Source organism: Podarcis gaigeae (assembly GCF_964106915.1).
Source record: "Podarcis gaigeae genome assembly, chromosome: Z".
NCBI classification, from domain to species: Eukaryota; Metazoa; Chordata; class Lepidosauria; order Squamata; family Lacertidae; genus Podarcis; species Podarcis gaigeae.
The window spans coordinates 9,465,598-9,484,397 of record NC_139691.1 but is presented as its reverse complement, the minus strand read 5'-3'; the positions used below and the strand labels follow the sequence as shown (position 1 = coordinate 9,484,397).

Sequence of the window (18,800 nt, the reverse complement as noted above, 5' to 3'; positions counted from 1 at the left end):
CATGGTTGATTGGTATTGCTGGTTTTCCAGCTGCCTCCTGACTATTGTGGAAATCTCAATTTATTTCTGGTGTCATGCAGCCACTGGGTTGGGTAATATCTCTTGTCACATGATGAGGCAGGAGCAGAGATTTCTGGGAAGTGGGTCACCATATCTCCAGTTTTTTTTCCTCCCTTGTTGAAAGCAGTCAGCCTTTTGTTTGCTCCACACAACTCACAGCAACTCTTCCCAGTTGATCTTGCCCCAATGAGGCAGTTGTGAGAACTGAAGGTCCACACCTCCCATTCTCTAAAGACCACCCCCCGGTTCCTTCCCCAGCAGCTTAAGACTCTGTCATGTTGTCTCTTGTTCTTCTGCCCTCTTCATTTCTCTACGTGTTCTGGGAGACCAGGGGGGAGGGGAGATGGTCACAGCAGGAGGGGGAGACTCCCTGGATTCTTCAGCAGCCTGCCTCATCTCTGTTTCCTGGTCCCTCTCCTCCCTGCCTATAAGTCTGGACCACTCTCTGCCTCATCCTCTTTCTGCTCACTAAACCTTGTTGCTTCTTCAGCTTCTGACATCTCCCAGTCTGCTCCACTTCTCCCTCTGACCACACATTGCCGTCCCACCACCAGTTCCCTGGGTTCCCTTGGGGGTTCCACAGTTCCTGCCTCCTTCCACTCCCCTGCATCCAGCCCATTCATGACACCACACTTGCGTGAAGCCAACATCTCCTCCACCCTTTCCATGTCTCTTCTGGTTCTGGGTGACAAAGGTTCTGGGTGGCTTGTCACCACAGGAGGGGGAAGACACCTGTGACTCTCCACCAGTCTGATTCATCTCTGCCTCTTGGTCCCCCTAATCCCATCCTCCTGCTTCTGATTCTGGACTCTCTGTCACCGACTCTCCCACCTCACTAAGCCCTGTTACCTCTTCAGCTTCTGATACCTCCTCCAAGTCTTCTCTTTCTTCTCCTTCTGACCATTCATCTTTCCCCACTACCACTCCCTTAGCTCTGAGCCTTCTTCCCTTGGGGGTTCTTCAGCTGGTTCCTCCCACCATTCCCCTGTTTCCAACCAGTCCATGACATCCACCCTCCTTCTTCCCAGGACATGCCTCTCACCACCCTTACTTTACCACCTCCTTGAGTGTTTCTGTCTAGCTAGAACATGGCCTTGGACACTGATAATACCTCTTGCCTGTCTGGATGGAGGAGAGAAAGAGGTAAATTAACATTTGTTACTCCACCCCCCTTTTGCTTCTAGCTCCACCCAATACTACTACGTGGCTCCCAGTAGGCTTCCCATAACAGAACAAGGCCCACAGGCTGAATAAGATCACCCAACCCTGCTGTACAGCCTAATTAGTTCTGCCCTTTCTTTCCATTGTTGTGTCTGTATATTTGTATATAAGGGACTGTCTAGCTCCATTCAGATCAAAAGCAGGTGGAGGGGTGCATATGGAATGGTTGGGCTATTGGAGCAAATGTTACTTTATATCTTAAGTGGTCCTTGGAAATGGGCAGCTTAGGACAGCTTTCCTGATTGCTGTTGCTCAATGAGAACTGCTTATAATTAGCAAACCTCAGTTTATCTCTGCATGACAACTCTACAGTTTCCCGGCATTCAGGAAAAAGAGCCATTCATTTTATATTCACCATTCATAAAATGTACCTTTGGTTTGTTGATAGCTCTGGCTCTGTTTCCAGCTCAGAGTAATAGCCACTACCGCAAGTGCTTTATAATTTATATGGCAGTGTTTGAGGGGTTTCTGTTTGGGATGTGTGTTTTTTTGTGTTTTTTATTGCAATGTAATTTTTAGTCTTGGTTGGGTTGGGTTTGTCCTTAGATCAGCCAGGCTGCAAGGTGGGTTGCCGGTAGCCCTTTTTTGAAGATGAGGGTGTGAGACTGAAATAAAGTAAGATGGGGTCATGAGATGAGCCCTGCTGGATCTGGCCAAATGCCCATCAAGTCCAGCATGCTGTTTTCGCAGTGGCCAGGCAGGTGCCCTAGTGGGAAGCCTGCAAGTGTAACCTGAGTTCAACAGCACTCTCCCCACTTCCGATTCCCAACAACTGGCAGTTAGAGGCATACTGCCTCTGACGGTGAAAGCAGAACATATACACCGTGGCTAAGATGCACACACGAGTCTCAACTAGGGCCAGGGCCTGTTCAGTCCTGGCCCTGACTTGGTGGAACCCTCTGTCACAAGAGACTAGGGCCCTGCGGGGCTTGACATTTTTCCGCAGGGCCTGCAAGACAGAGCTGTTCCGCCTGGCCTTTGGTTTGGACTCAGTCTGATGCTTAAGTTTCCCTCATGGTTTTGATCTATGGGCTACTATTAAAATGGGGCTGCATTTTAAATTGTATTTTAACCTGTATTTTAAATTGGTCCCCCCCCCATTATATTTTTATTGTAATTTTACTGGTGTTAGCCGCCCTGAACCCAGCTCTGGCCAGGGAGGGTGGGGTATAAATAAAAATTTATTTATTATTTATTATTACAGCTTGCCTTGCTAGGTCAGTCAGGAAATTTTATTGTATTTTACTGGGTGGTGGAGGATTGACCTGAAGCCCATCTAAAGAGGGAGCCACATCAGTGTTAACAGTGAGGGGAACTGCTAATACTGACACTGTGCACAGTGAAAAAGAAAATGGGGTCAGCTCCCTATGGCATTATCAACATTTTACCCACCCATTTACCCACTGGGGCCTTCCCTGCTGCAAACGTGCCACCTCCCTGCTTGAAATTAGACTTACCATATTTTTTGCTCTATAAGATGCACCAAACTATAAGACGCACCTAGTTTTTGGAGGAGGAAAACAAGAAAAAAATATTCTGAATCCCAGAAGCCAGAACAGCAAGAGGGATCGCTGTGCAGCAAAAGCAGTGATCCCTCTCACTGTTCTGGCTTCTGGGATAGCTGCGCAGCCTGCATTCACTCCATAACACACACACACATTTCCCCTTACTTTTTAGGAGGGAAAAAGTGAGTCTTATAGAGCAAAAAATACGGTAATAAGAAGCATTCCTTTGTAGCAAGCGAAACTGCTTGAGGTCATTGTATGGTGCTCATAGTTTGCAGAAATGTTCAAAGGCCCGAAAGAGTTGATGACTCCGGTCCTGGAGTCTTGTATCCTGAAGTTAAATAGTTGACTCCATTTAGTATGATGCAGTGATTCAAGTGCTAGACTAGGTTCCTGGGACACCAGGGACCAAATCCCCACTTGGTCATGAAGCTCACTGGGTGACCTTGGGCCAGTCACTGCTTCTCAGCCTAATCTACTTCTCAGGATTGTTGTAAGGATAAGATGGAGAGGGAGGAGTTCCAACATGTTCCACCTTGAGTGCCTTAAAGGAAAGGTGGGATATAAATACAACAGCAACAACGGAACTATTATTATTAGTATTAGTATTAGTATTAGTATCAGTATTAGTATTAATTAAATAACAATAATGATAATAGAAGTAAATGACTATGCAGCTGACAGTTCTATGAGCACAACAGAACCTCCTTCTCCCCTCTCCTTCCCCCATCCCAAATTTGCTCTGGAGGGTTGGTGGGTATGTGTGGAACCCTGACTAAATTTGGGAGGAGTGCACCAGTGGAGGGGGGGAGGAAACATTCTGTTGCACCCATGGAACTCTGATTCCTCATTGTCAATATCTGTATCTTCTTCTTAGCTGTTTCACATCTGGCTCATCTTCCCAGATACTCTCCATCAACAAGCCCTTCTGAATGAGTCTCCGGTCCTGCATCCATACAAGGGCAGGCCAGGGAGCCATGGGACGGTTCCTTGCTGTCCTTCACACAGACCCAATAGTTTTTGAAGTGTGGCTTCCATTAAATTGGACTTAGAGTGGGCCAAACACTTCTCCTGATCCTGATAGTGGCTTTCCTTTTTATATGGAAAAAATAATAATATTAAGGGCCTTTGGGTTTGGGAGTTTGTTGCGGAAGTGGCACTCTGACAAGTACTGCCTAATGTTGATTCTGCACCTGTATAGGGTCAGTCCTTCAGGTCCTACACTTTGGAACTCCCCAACCATTGATATGACACAGGCATTATCACCAGCTGCTGCTTTCTCTCTTCCTAATCATCTCTGCCCCTTGCTTGCCAGGGAAAGAGACAATGAACAAGCAGGCAGTGGCATCTAGTGTCAGAGCATTCCTTGCTGGCACCCAGGGCAGGTGCACTTGTGCCAGAGTGTGTGCAGGGTGCACTGTGGGGGCAGGGCATGACATTGGAGTACACCCCCCCCCCGCTCACTGGAGTTAAGCGGGGTCTTGATGCACTGCCTTCTCAGTGGGAGGCCCAGCTGGCCAAGTTGGCCAACGTCACGCTGTTTTGAGGGGCACATCCATGGCACCCTGTACACCCAGCACTGCTTTTAAGAAGGGGACCCTGAAATCGCCACTGCAGGGGGGGGGGTGAGTTACTACTTCTCACACACACCCCATATAGGGAAGAAAAGACTAAAGGATTCCACCCAAGGCCATAACCGCCAAAGTTGTGATGAATTGCTACGAGGAACACAAAACCTGCCAATGCAGGAAGATTTCTTCCTGGTCCTTCAACAGCAACCAGTCAAAGATCGTAGCAGTGCCCGCTAAACAGGAAGAAAAGGTTAACCTGCAAACAAGAAACATTAAACAGAGGGAGGATAGGAAGGGTGAATCTCCAGAGCCGACTGCCTGGCTATTGTTGGCTCTACCCCTTTTTAATAAATGGGGCTGGCCCCACCTCCCAGCAAGAAACTTGATTACTGAGGCTGGGCGTGAATCTCCAAAAATTAACATGGAGAGGCAAGCCAGCTGCTGTTTGCCAGTAAGCTCCCTGGGAACTGTAGCATCGTGCGCAAACCCACAAAGGGCACCCACAATGTAAAGTGTGAATGCTCATTAATATAAATATCAGAATACAACATAGCCATATGCTGACGTACGTGACTGTGTGACCTGGGTGCCTGCTCCGGCTACTATGCAGGTGCTCAGAGCTGATGGGCAACTTCCAAGCCCATGAACAGAAAAACATCAGAAGAGCCCAGCTGCACCAGGCCAAAGGCCCGTATAGCATTCTCTTCTCAAAGTGGCTACCCAGGTGCCCTGATGGGAAGCCCATCAAGCAGATCCTGAGCACAATGGAACACTGCCCACCTGCGACTCCCAGCAACTGGTTTTCCCAATATATCTTCTCTGGCAGGGGGATGTGGTGTGACACAGCAACGAGCATAATCAGACATAGGCACTACTCCACCTCTTTCTGCACATGCATGCTTCTCTTGCCCCATGATTTCCCCATGAAAACAGCATACGGAAAGTTCCGTATGCAAGTATACCACCCCAAATTTCATCACTTGACGTGATTTTCCAGATTAAGGAGGCTCTAAATGGATTTTTATTCTGGAATCGGATGAAATGAGTGCTCAACAGACACTATATTGCATTAATTTTCCAGAAGTGGCTTTTATGTCATCTGAGAGCACAAATATAATGTGGATATTAACAGCTAGTGAAATGTTGGGGAAATGGAATAAGCTTCTGTGTGAATGCAGCCCTGGTCTTCAGTCTTAGGGTTCTTTATCTTTAAATTGCACTTGGACATTCAAACAGAGGACTCTTTCAAACAGAAGACTGGCCTGTATCAACCCTTCTCTTCAAAGAGAGGCTTCTGCTCTGTAAGGCAGGACAGTCTGTGCTCCATTACACCCCCCACCGCCAGATTTACTATGGATTTAGAAAATAATAATCGTTGGCTATATTTTAGCTTTTTCGTTTGACACATATGCCCCCCGCTTTTTTTAATGACACTGCTGTTGTTTTGTCTGGAGAGAAATCCACTAGTCCAATCTTTCCCCAGGCATTCAGTGTCCTTTGTTCCCAACATTTAATCTAAAATGTTGCTGCTGAGTCAATCTCTAAGAATTTAAAGATGCAAACAAATGAGATGAAATCTCTACATCCTTCCTTCCTAGAAAAAGGACACAAGCCTTAGAAGTACAGAATAAGCATAGTTATGACCTGAGAGAAACCCATAATCTTGCATTAATCAGAGCTCAGGGCAAAAGGGGGTGATGTTCAGAAGTCATTGTGTACATCTAGCAGTAGCACTTGATGATGTGGGAAGACAACACCAACTGGGTGGCTTTAAAACAGGATTGAACAAATTGATAGAGGGTTACACTATCAATAGCTAGTAGGCATGATGTCTATTCAGAGTCGGCGACACTATGCACCTGGTGACCAGGTTCTAGGAATCACGGGTGGGGAGAGGCAGCGGTGTAGTGTGGGTTGCCAGCACCTGGGGCCACATGGAGGGGCTAGGTGGGAGGGAAGGAAATGAACAGAGTACGCACATGCATTCAACTGCCTAACAGCATCTGCGTCACCCATGAGATCACAGACACAGAAATAATTAAAAAAGAGTTGTTCCATTGTCTGGAGAGGTCACTTATTGGTTCTCATGGAGATGCCATTTTCAATGGAGCCCAGTAACGCAAGTGCGCAGCTGTAATGAGGCAGCACCAGGTGTTGAAATTTTACGCCTCTAGTAATTTTGCATCTGGGGCAACCACCTGCCTGTCTCCCATGCTGCGCCACTGGGGAGAGGGCTGTTGCCACCAGAGTTTGGTTGTGAGTATCTCATATGGATCTTGTTAGGCACACTGAAAGCAGAAATGATGTCACTCATTCGACAGGCATGAGGAATCCAAGGAACACCACATGTTACAGGACTGCGGCTCCTATAATCCCTGACCACGGATGGAAAGATCTATCACTTTTGTCTTTCACATTTTTCTCATTTTTCCTATCTTAAATTTGGTTTTCCACATTTTTGTGGCATTTTTTTTTTAAATAAAAAAATCCTCATGTCATAAAAATTCACCAGTGTTTTAGTGCAAATGTCTCCAGATATGTGCACTTTTATATGCTGTTTTGACTGTGCAAATTTTAGCAAGTCATTCCCCACAATGCATTGCATCTTTATGTGCTATTTTCACCAATATATTAGTTCTTATGGAAACTTTCCCCTGAGATATGGATTTTCATAAAACTTTGGTTGGTGAACTGCATAGTAAAATGGATGTTTTAGTTAAGATTCCTGCATTTCAGTGGGTTGGACTAGATGACCCTTGGGGTCTCTTCCAACTCTACAATTCTATGATTCAATGAAAATTTCAAAGCTGTGTTACAGTTTACATATCATTTGCAGAAATGTGAATTTGATTCACGTTTTCAACTGTAAAACATACTTTTATATCTTACACATTTTTTTACTTCCATCAATCACATCTGAAAATTTTCTAATCTTTTCCTCTTATTTTACATTTCTTACTTCACTATTACTTTTAAATATCATAACTAATGTCTCTCTTCTTTATCTTCTTTGCAATATTTCATATATTCCTCCTTACAAAACTTCTTGCAGTCCTACCAGCGTAATTTGTTGATTACAATTGCTCTTCAAATAGTTCACATATTTATTCCAATCTTCTGTGAATCTCTGGTCCCGCAGGTTTCGAATCCTTCCTCTCGTCTTATCCAATTCTGTGTAGTCCATTAACTTTGATTTGATTCAGCGTTAAATGGGTTGGGAATCAAATATCTCCCTCCTCTCCTATCCCTGGCCATTGGCCATGCTGACTGGGGCTGATGGGAGTTGGAGTCCAACAACATCAGGAGGGCCACAGCTTCCACATCCCTGCCATTGGGGAAGAGTGATAGTTGTTGAGCTGACTTTTGATATTCCTGACTAAGCAGGGTATATATTTTTTTGAAAGTGTGTGCACTTTTGTTTTTACTGTTCTTTCTCTGTTTCCAGAGGAGGTGATGCTAGCAGAAGAAGACAAGAACGCCGAAGAGAAGTCACCCCTTGATGGTAGGTTGATTTGTGATGCTTTTGCCTTCTTTTGCATAAGGTTTGTATGCTCTCTGTGTGTCTCAGTGGCTTTTCATGAAACAAAAAAGGGTGGATGCTTTGTTTGTTGCCTGGAAGTGCAATAAAATAATCCATTTCAGCTTCTCTCTGTTTCTCATTCAGCAACCCCCCATCACAGATTCAATTCACCACATTTTCGCAGCAATTTGTGTGGTGTTTTTTTTTTTATAAAGAAAGACTTATAATACCCCCCCCCCCCAGCATTTTAGTGTGAGTTTCTCAAAACGAACAAATTTTCACAAGCCATTTCCCCAGATATAATGCGCTTTTTGTAGGCTGTTTTCACAAATGTGTGCATTCTTACGCACACTATGCATTTAGTGTATGTTATTTTCAAGAAAACATACACCCTTAGGCACACTTTACCCTAAGATAATGCATTTCTGCTCACTTTGTTTGGTAAGAGAACTGCATTGCAAAATTTAGAGAAAGGGCAGATTTTGAAGGACAGCTGTATTTCAGTTCACTTAATGGTTCCTGAAGTGCAAATTAGGCACTTTCTCATTAAAATGAAAACAAACTCAGATTTCTCCTCGCATCCCAAGCTGGATGTCCCAAGAGGCATTTGATGCAGCAGCAGTCAGGCTTGCTATGCTGGTGTTCCCAGCTGCCAACCCCAAAAACCTGAAGGATGGATAACAATATTTGAATATAATGTGGACCTGTCAATGACACAGAATCTGTAGTCCATCTCAGGATTCCTTGACATATGTATTCAGGCACTGAGAAGCAGACACCTGTGCATTGTGCATTTGCTGTGGGGAATTTTGGTCTAGCTGTAGGAGAGGCATAGGTCGCACCCACAGCATAGAAGCATAGAATTGTAGAGTTAGAATTGTAGAGTTAGAATTGTAGAGTTAGAAGGAACCCCAAGGGTCATCTAGTCCTACCCCCTGCAAGGCATTTAGAGCACTCACTATACATTTAGAGTTATCCCTATACAGTCCCAGGCAGCCATATTTACTTTTACCATTTCCCCAAGATAGAGAATTGCAAAGCTTTAGTGCTGTGGATGTAGTCCAGCAACATCTGTGTGCTTCTGTTGCTTCTGATGCCCCTCCAAGATAACTGGGAACTTCTGTCTCCTTGCTGCTCTTGGCATCTGGCTCATAAGATGTTAGAATTCACTAAAGTTCCATTAAAAGACTTTTCCCTCTTCCTTTTCTGACTGTCTTTCCTCCTCTCGTGTCTCCTCTTCCTCCTCCCTGCTGTCTCCCTTTCCTCTGTTGCTGTTCCCTTCTCCCCTTTTCTCCTCCTGTTCACTGTCAGGGAGGGCCACTTCTGAAGGCCCAATCCTGCGAGGCATGGCAGTGGTGGAGATTAGCGGCGGAGGCACCTATAACAGTGAGTGGACGGCAACTTGTCAGGGTTCTAGAGGGCATCAGTTGTGGCTTTAAGCTCCTGAGCACTATAGGTCATTCACACCTAGTTAGTAACATCATTGGTCTGGCTGATCAGTGATGACTCAGCAAAGAGTTCATCTTGAATGAGGATGACTGTGGGCCAGATTACATGAGACTTGGATAGCGCAGTTTTGTCCTTCAATGCAGAGTTATGGTTCACAAATTTCCAGTGTGGAGTGATCAGGGTCCTGGGATGGGTAATAGTCCTTTAATGTTCCATTTCCCCCACTGTGGTCCTGATCTAGATTGGGATCACCTGCAATTACATTGCCCCCAAAACTCCCATTGAAACCAATGAGTGGGACCGATCAAGATTAGTACTTCAGTGTAAGGCAAGAATGGGGGACCTGCGGCCCTCCAGATATTTATATTTATTTATTTATTTATTTATTTATTTATTTATTTATTTATTCATATAAATTATTCAAATAAATATTTATTTATTCATAAAAATATTTATATACTACGATTAATAGAGGGGGGAAACAGAGTGAAAAATCATAAAGAAAAATCATATAAAATTGTTAAAATCAGAAATCAGCTAAATACAATGGGAAGATGTATTCTTAATGGCCTGCGTAAGCCTCTGACAAAATAAAAACATTTTCATTGGGCACATTAAAGTTGATGCAAAACACTACTAAACCTTAGGTTACGTAAATACAATCCTGGTAACAACACACAAAACGTAACAGGCTTCTTTTTGACTATGCAACTTCTATTTCAAACACAATTCAACATGTAATATCTCAAAAAATGTAATTCCATAGATCAACACATGATGCAAACAGAACAAATCAAGAGAAATTAAAGTCCAGTGGATGGTCAGGAGATAAAGTCCATTCAGTTCCTAATTTGGCATATTGGCAATAACCACAATATGGTATGCTTATCTTATGATGTTCCACGTATCACTGCTTTGAGGATTCTTACGTTCCTTGTATGTAGATATGGGTAATTTTGTTCCATCAGTTGAATTTATTTTGTTCCATGTTTCTGTCGTACAAGAATATGAGTTTGCACGGCTGACGAAGCACAGTTGGGCGAAACAAGGTATTATCTCGGAATCTTTGTCGTGCCATACCTTCAGGTTTTCCATCTGATTCTCTTGATATGTTCTGTTTGCATCATGTGTTTGTCTATGGAATTACACTTTGTAAGATATTACATGTTGAACTGTGTTTGAAATAGAAGTTACATAGTCAAAAACATCCTGTTACATCGTGTGTGTTGTTACCATGTTAAAGTTGAAACAAAAGGTGCCTGATAAATCTTAGTACTGAGCCAATGACACTAAAGACTCAGTTTCTTGTTATCAAATGAGCCTCACCAACTCAGGGAACAACCAGTGATGCTTCAGCAGTTTATCTCAATGATTGAGGTTGGATATGAGGGTTCAGGAGGTCACTGAGATACACTGGACCTATGTTATTCAGGACTTTGTAGATTACTACAAAGACCCCGAACCTGGCTCAGAAGCAGATGGGTAAACAGTGCAGATGTTTTAATAATGGTGTTACCTGTTGTTGGCCAGGTGGCCTCATCAGGTGTCTTATCATGGCATCTGGACCAGCTGGAGCTTCCAAGCCAGGCCCAGGGGGTGCCCCACATAGAGTGCATTGCAGCTATCCTGCCTCAGGGTTACCAAAAGAAGGACTACAGTGGTCAGGCAATTCCTGTCCAAGAATGGCTGTAGCTGCTGAACCAGAGTTAGTAAAAGGCACTCCTAGCCTCTAGTGACAAAGATGTATCCAGAAGTACAGATTTTGCTGGACTGCAAATCCCATCAGCATGGCCAGAGTTCAGCAATAAGGGAAGCTGTATTCCAGCAGCATTGGAAGACCAAAGGTTCTCCATCCCTGTCCTACACTAAAGTACCTACCAGTCTGGATTGGGCCTCTCATGCTGGCAGTTGTGTGTATGTGTGTTTGTGTGTGTGTGTGTGTGTGTGTGTGTGTAAGTTTGATGAGCAAGTCTGACCCATGTGGCCTTTTGGGGCAAGGTTGCTGGTATCTCAAAGGGGTCTGAATCAGAGACTGAATCTCAGAAGCCTTGTTTTTTTTAAAAAAATCTCTGGCTCTAACCTGGAGCTGGATGTCAACCTGACCTTCTACGGAATGAAGACTTGGAGGAGCAGGGAGAGTCCTCCTTCACCAGGGCTGCCTCAAGAGGATACTCTTGAGGAGACCTTGAGGTGGGTCCCAACAGAAGAGCCCCCCTCAGAGGATCATGCCCTTGGCTTCTTCTACTGTTGCTTGGTAATATTGGGTGCGAGGCCTTAACCACAGTGGCCTCCACAGCTGGGCTGCCAACCCTGTGTCCCTCCATATGATGCTGGACTACAACTTCCACCATCTCCTGCCCATTGGCCTTCCTAGCAGGGGCTGATGGGAGTCGAAGTTCAATCACTTCTGGAGGGTCTGGGAAGGAGAAAACTCAGCCACTCCACATGTTACTGGACTGTAGCCCCAGAGAGCATGGTCAATGGTTTGGGAGGATTGGAGTTGGAGCCCAGAACCATCTGGAGGACCACATGCTCCCCATCCCTACTGTAGGTGAAACTAGAAATGGGCTTGACTAGGAACATAAAAAGAGCTCTGTAGGATGAAAACTAAGGTCCTTCTCATCCAGTATCCTGTTTCCAAGAGTGGCCAGCTACATGCTTCTGGCAGTCCTACAAATAGGACATGCATGCAATATCGCTTCTGTATGGTTGCCTCCCAGTAGCAGGCTTCTGATATACTGCCTGACCATGGAGGGTCTTTAGAGTCATCATGGCAAATAGCCATTGACAGACTTCTCTTCCTTCATAAAGTTGTCAAACCTCCCCATTGAGCAACTTGAGAGCAAAGATAAAAGCCACTTGAAAGCAATGGGCCACTTCTATATTTTGCAACAGCAAATTCCATAAATCTGTTTTGCGTTGTGAAGGAGTTCATTTGATTCACTTTGTTTTGTCCTGAAATTACTGCCAGTCATATTCACTGGGGAAAGCTTATGGGGAGACACAGGAGAGAACTCCCTTTAGATGTCATGTAGGAGATGAGCCTGTTGTCTTTGTCTGTGGAGTTTTCTTGGCAGGGATACTGGAGTGGCTTGCCGGTTCCTGCTCCAGGTGGATCACATTTGGTCAAAACTCTCCACTATGACCTGTCCATCTTGGGTGGCCCTGCATGGCATAGCTCATAGCTTCTCTGAGTTATTCAAGCCCCTTCGCCACGGCAAGGCAGTGATCCATGAAGACAGGAGTGCCTGGTGTGCTCTGGTCCATGGGGTCACAAAGAGTCGGACACGACTAAACGACTAAACAACAACAAGGAGATGAGCAGGCTTATTGTTCTCTGATGTTCTGGGGAGCAAGACTTTTGGATGAAAATTGTAGGGAAGTAGACCATGGCCAAAAAGTAGGGGAGAAATGTTTTAATGGGATGAGCTGTTTGACAGGAGGTCTACCTCAGGAGGTGGTGGGCTCACATTTGCTTGCAGCATTTTAAGCAAGGGCTGCACAATCATCAGTTAGCGATGCAGTAGTTGCACCCTGCATTGCAGATCCTGAATTGAATGGAAGGGCTGAACTTGAAGACGTCTCTTCCAATTCAGTAATTCTATGATGCACTATGAGTTGCAGTGCTATGACAGAGGTAGAAGTACTGTACATATCTTTCTCTATTTTCTTCTCACCAAGCATACCCTGCATAGCCATCATCTACATAAACAAAAAAATACTTCTGCCTTTTATAAGAACATTAGATGTTTAAATCACCTGTTCAGGTTTCTACACAATCATCATTACTGAATATGTGGACAAATAACATGAAAGCCTGTCACTCTAAATAACTTTTGATATGGATGCAAGTTGCAGCTAGGATTTCAATAGTCTACTCATGGAGAACTTTGCAAAATCTTTGTGGTATAAGAACTTATGGATTTGTGCTGTTGCAGAAGCAGTAACAAATATATTTTGGGTCCCTAGAGGAATGAAGGACTCAGAATGCGTCTGTGTTATCTGGTGAAATTTTATTTCTTATGCTTCACATTTAGATGCCCAACATTCACCATCCACACCAGCTAGGGAAGTATGAATATCTTGATTCTTCTTCTTCTTCTTCTTCTTCTTCTTCTTCTTCTTCTTCTTCTTCTTCTTCTTCTTCTTCTCCTCCTCCTCCTCCTCCTCCTCCTCCTCCTCCTCCTCCTTTTCTTTTCTTTTCTTTTCTTTTCTTTTCTCTCTCCTGCTACTGCACTCTTGGATTTTCAGTTATAGTCGCTATTTGTTATTACAACTTTCAATACAAATAAATATATTTTTCCTAACAGATATGAAGTGAACCTACTTCATGGCTTAGTAATACAAATTTATAAAGTGTCACATCCTTCTCTCTCTCTCTCTTAAACATTTTTTTAAATTAAATTTCAAGAAAAAAAGAAACATTTCCACATATACTCCTCAATACATTTTTTAAATACTTTCCATCCTGTTTTCCAGGGTGATTTTATTTTATTTCCCTTCGATGCACTCTGTCTTCTAGCTCTTATAACAATATCAAAGTAAGTTCTAATTCTTTCTGTTGCTCATGCCTCAAATCCTCCTCGTGAATTCATCATGCTATAATATTTCTTTAAATAGTCCAAAAAAGGCTTCCATTCTTCCACAAAGCTGTCATCATTAGGTTCCCTTAATTCAGCTGTTATCTTTGCCATTTCTGCATAGTCCATCTTCTTATAAGTTCTGCTTATCCATTCTTCTTTTGTAGGAGTTTCTTGTAGGAGCATATAGAATCCTTGCTGCTGTCATAGTGTACATAAACAATCATCTTTTTTGGGACTTGTGTTCTTCTAATCCCACCCAAAAGAAAGCTTCAGGGTTGTTTTTTTTTTGGGGGGGGTATAATCACTTTAAACATCTTTTTAATCTCATTATATATCATCTTCCAAAATACCCTTTCTTTCCTACAATTCTACCACATATGAAAAAATGATCCTTCAGCCTTTTTGCATTTCCAACAGTTATTAGAAACCTTCTTATATGTTTTAGCCCAATTACTAGTTGTTAAATACCATCTATATATCATTTTAATATAATTCTCTTCTATAGCATATCATAAATTTTTAATTTGCTTTTCACAACTTTCCCCACACATTTATTTCTATGTTATGTCCTAAATCCCTGGCCCATTGTATCATTACTGGTGTACTGCATCCTTCTAACTCATTTAGTTTTCTGGTGAGATTTTAATTTTAAAATTTCATAATACAGTAAAATAAAGACTATGAAAAATACAAATAGAATAAATGGAATATGGCGTCTTCTCTTAGTATTTCATAGCCTTTGCCACCCACAGAGGAACAGTAACTCCTCCCAGCTTACCTGGGATCTTTCCTTGTTTTCCCAGCCTCAACCAGGGAGACCATCATTTCCCTGTCTCTCACCTAGGGTCCTCCATCAGCCATCTACAATCCCTGGACCTTGATAAAGGCCCCATATATAGGGCCCCAAAGAAAGAAGAGAAACAAAGAAGAGAGACAGAGAGAGAAAGAAAGAAAGAAAGAAAGAAAGTAAAGAACGAGAAGAGAGAGAGAGAAATACAATAGAAAAAGAAACATTACAAAAAGAAAACTTCAGATTTTCCATAAAAGAAATAAAAAAGGATTATTTAAGATATTCAGTTCATGCTAGCATCCATCTTCCCCCTTTCTGCTAAACAATATTTGTTTTAAGTCAAGGTGTCTGAAGTTCATTTCTTTTCCCCATGAAAAGTCCAAGATGAGTTCCCGAATTGTTATTACTATTGGTAAATGTCAACCATATTTTTTTCCTTTTGATTTACCTCTTGTCTAATTTTAATTGTAGACTCAGTTTATCAGAAAGAGGTTTATAATAGGGGCAATAGCAGACAAAACACCATGCATGTCTGCTCTCTGTTTCACCATTTCCCCCACGATAGCTGTCCCCAGAGTTTGCCCCATTTCCACATCAATTTCCAGCTTGTTATTTTAGGTGTTTGTTAAAAAGAAGCCCGTCCAGAATAACACAGTGCATTTGTGTGTGAATGCACTTTTCACTCATGCACACTTTTTTGTGTGATTTTTTTTTTTTTTGGGGGGGGGGAAATAGAAGACACTGGAAAATTTGGAGGAGCAGAGGTAGATAGAACTCATTCATAATGACCAGTAGTCATAGGCAGCCTGATCTCACAAGTTCATTTTCCTTGTTGCATAGAAACTCCCTAAGGAATGATGGATTTTTCTATGTTTTGAGTGGTTCTTGTTTTACCTGTAAGCTGCCTTGAATTCAGTCAAAGGAAAAGGCAGAACAACAACTCTTTCAAAGGCATCCAACATCTTGTGGGAGCAAACTCCATAGGTTAAGCTGGCATTTCACTGATCCTGTATGTCTGGTAAAGGAAGAAGTAATGTGTGATGCATCTGCAAGGCTGCCCACCTTCTCTTTTCATCATGGGCAGATGGAGAAGGCTGAGCATAGCTGAAAGGCTACCTAAATTATGACCCCTGGCACAAGAATCTGTGAGGGACGCTGTTGGCTGATTGATTTCTAATGGCTTAGTGGTGTGTGGCTATTCTGGCCTCCAGGTGGAGAGGCAATTTGGGTCTCTAAGCTTGTGTGAGTTGGGAGGGTTTATCTGTTGCTGGATGCTAACCACCTTTTCTTGTCTTTTTCCCTCCCTACCCCTTTTGCATTAGTGCTGAAAAGAGCCACAATCAAGAAGAGCAAAAATGACCTAATCCATGCTGAAGAAGGGGAGGACCACTTCACAGATGTTTGTTCTGTTGGTAAGTTTATGGTTTAATATACCACGGTGTTGTTGTTGTTGTTGTTGTTGTTGTTGTTGTTGTTATTACATAGATTGTCTCATGAAACAACAAAGCCAGGTAACCTCATGAGAATGTGGTGAAGCCTAAAGAGAACCCAAGGAAATAGATTGAACCTGCAATCTTATTCTCATAAGTGAGCAGAGTTTGCTACTGAATTGACCAATGGCATTCCACCTTGTTAATGGGAGATGGGTGTTGTGTAGGCTTCTTTTGAGTTCCATCATAAAATGTAACCATCTTAGAGCAGGGATGTAGAATCTCCAGCCCATGGGTCAATCTTGGCCTGTCCAGGGATCAAATTTTCCCCAAACCACGCACATTTGCCTATCAGCTGACATTACTGTAAGGGTGCAATCCTAACTATGCCAATAGCCTGGTAGTAGAGCATCTGATTTCATGCAGAAGGTTGCAAGTTCAATCTCTGGCATCTCCAGACACGGCTGGGAGAGACTATCTTTCTAAAACCCCTGGAAAGCCACTGCCAGTTAGTGTAGGGTTGCCATATTTTGAAGATAAAAACCAGACAAAACATATGCCTACGGATCTAGGGCATGCTGTGACTTTAAACAATTCAGAGGAAATCTGGTGGGTTTCCTCCTTGCCCTGCTTGCACAAACGTCCCCTCCCAGCTCCTCACTCATTCCCCGCCCCATCCTGCTTTATTCTTCCCCCTCTCCTTTTTCAGCTGTTCTCTCCCCTCTCCAACCCCCTCCCTTGCACTCTGGTGTCAAAGTGGAGGCTGCGAAGGTCTCCCTTTAAGAGGGAGCTGGCAATGACAAATTGTTGAAATTTACATCCCAACTTTACCAGTGCCTCCCGGCTGCTGCAAGAGCCACATCTCTCTCCCTCTTGAGCCTTTGTTTTCCACCATCCTGTCCAGTTTGCACCCTGATCTGCCCAATCTCCCACCCAGATCACCAACCTTGCAATCAATTAGGTGGTTGCTGCAGAGCCCACCATACTGCTGCCGGTGCTGCAGCTGCAGCTTGCAAGCTTGCAAGCTGCTGCCTCAGCCGCTGGAGCTTCCCTGGCAACTTCAGCACCTGCCTATGATAAAGCTGCACAGCTCTCTAAAGCAGCGGCAGTGCTGCTGCCAGGTGCCGGGTGCCCCCTCTTCATCTGAAGCAGCCACCACTGCCACCGTGCATGGAACAGACATAATCAGTCGGCAACAACAACAAAAATAAAACTGGACATTTTGCATAATTTTACGAATCCACCCAGACTGAAATTGTGAACTTTAAAAAGAAGACAAATCTGGGGGAAACCAGACATATGGCAAGCCTAAGTTAGAGTAAACAATACTGAGCAATATGGAGGTGTGGTCTGGCTTGGAATAAGGCACCTGCCAATGTTCCTATGTCTGCTCAGAAATAAGTTACATTTAATTCAATGGGATTTATTCTAAGGCAAGTGTGTTAAGATTGCAGCTGTAGTGGGTTGGTTATTTTTTAAAGGTGCCACTGTACATACCATTTCTTTCACTCATGTTACCAACTTTTAAAAAAAGAGTCAATTATAATGCTTTGAAAAAGTGATTGTGAGGTCCTCGCAGACAATTTTCAGGGAATTACAGTGGTACCTCAGGTTACAGATGCTTCAGGTTACAGACTCCGCTAACCCAAAAATAGTACCTCGGGTTAAGAACTTTGCTTCAGGATGAGAACAGAAATCGTGCTCCGGCGGCGTGGCAGTAGCGGGAGGCCCCATTAGCTAGAGTGGTGCTTGAGGTTAAGAACAGTTTCAGGTTAAGAACAGACCTCCAGAACGAATTAAGTTCTTAACCTGAGGTACCACTGTACTGAGCAACTTGTCTGGTTAACAACCAGCAAAAGGCTTACACCCCTGCTGGTCAGCATATTTTCATGGAAACTTGTAATTATATAAAAGTTTTCTATGAAGCCTTGTAACCAGCTCATTAAAATTATCAATGTAAAAATGCTATGGAACTCATTTCAGTGCAGTGTTCCAGAGAAGCATGGTTGGGCACATTTCAGGTGCCTGAATATCCAGATAGTTGAGCAGGTTCCTATGTATCTGGGTTGGGGTAGTGCAGCCTTGGTGGCCTGAAGAAAGGTCTCTCAGCTCTGCTCTAAGCTTTGCATCTTTCCAATGTTCACAGGTTCACCATTTGCCCGGGCCAGCCTGAAGAGTGGCAAGAATGAGAGTTCCTCCTACTTCCGTAGGAAAGAGAAGATGTTCCGGTTCTTCATCCGGCGCATGGTGAAAGCACAGAGCTTCTACTGGATGGTCCTCTGTGTTGTGGCTCTCAACACCCTGTGTGTCGCCATTGTGCATTATGACCAGCCAGAGGGTCTCACTACTGCTCTGTGTAAGTAAAGCTCTGGGATTACTCTGGCCCTGAATCTTGACATCATCTCAGATTGGGGCTAACCCAGGGGAACTATGAACAAATAGCTTCTTGGATTTTTCAAAAAGAATATTCAGACTCACTGATACAATAATCATATGGTGCCCTGCCACTCCCCCCACCCAATTGGCCAGGAGTCAGCAAACTTATTCAGAAGGGAGCCGGTCGACTGTCCCTCAGACCTTGTGGGGGGCCGGACTATATTTTTTTTTGGGGGGGGGGATGAACAAATTCCTATGCCCCACAAATAACCCAGAGATGCATTTTAAATAAAAG

General features: G+C 43.6%; 1 protein-coding gene across 13 annotated transcripts in view; it reads left to right on the top strand.

Moving 5' to 3' along the window:
* The window catches only part of CACNA1B (calcium voltage-gated channel subunit alpha1 B), a 337,646-nt gene that overhangs the window by 171,433 nt on the left and 147,413 nt on the right, over window positions 1–18,800 (top strand). For 10 of the 13 annotated variants that reach the window (XM_083721550.1, XM_083721556.1, XM_083721555.1 and 7 more), the window contains exons 9-12: window positions 7,803–7,859; window positions 9,189–9,263; window positions 16,022–16,111; window positions 18,276–18,485. In XM_083721550.1, the coding sequence (XP_083577676.1) occupies window positions 7,803–7,859; window positions 9,189–9,263; window positions 16,022–16,111; window positions 18,276–18,485 (432 nt within the window). The remainder of the gene's footprint in view (window positions 1–7,802; window positions 7,860–9,188; window positions 9,264–16,021; window positions 16,112–18,275; window positions 18,486–18,800) is intronic. The other 3 variants (XM_083721547.1, XM_083721558.1, XM_083721557.1) reach the window with 1 other exon arrangement.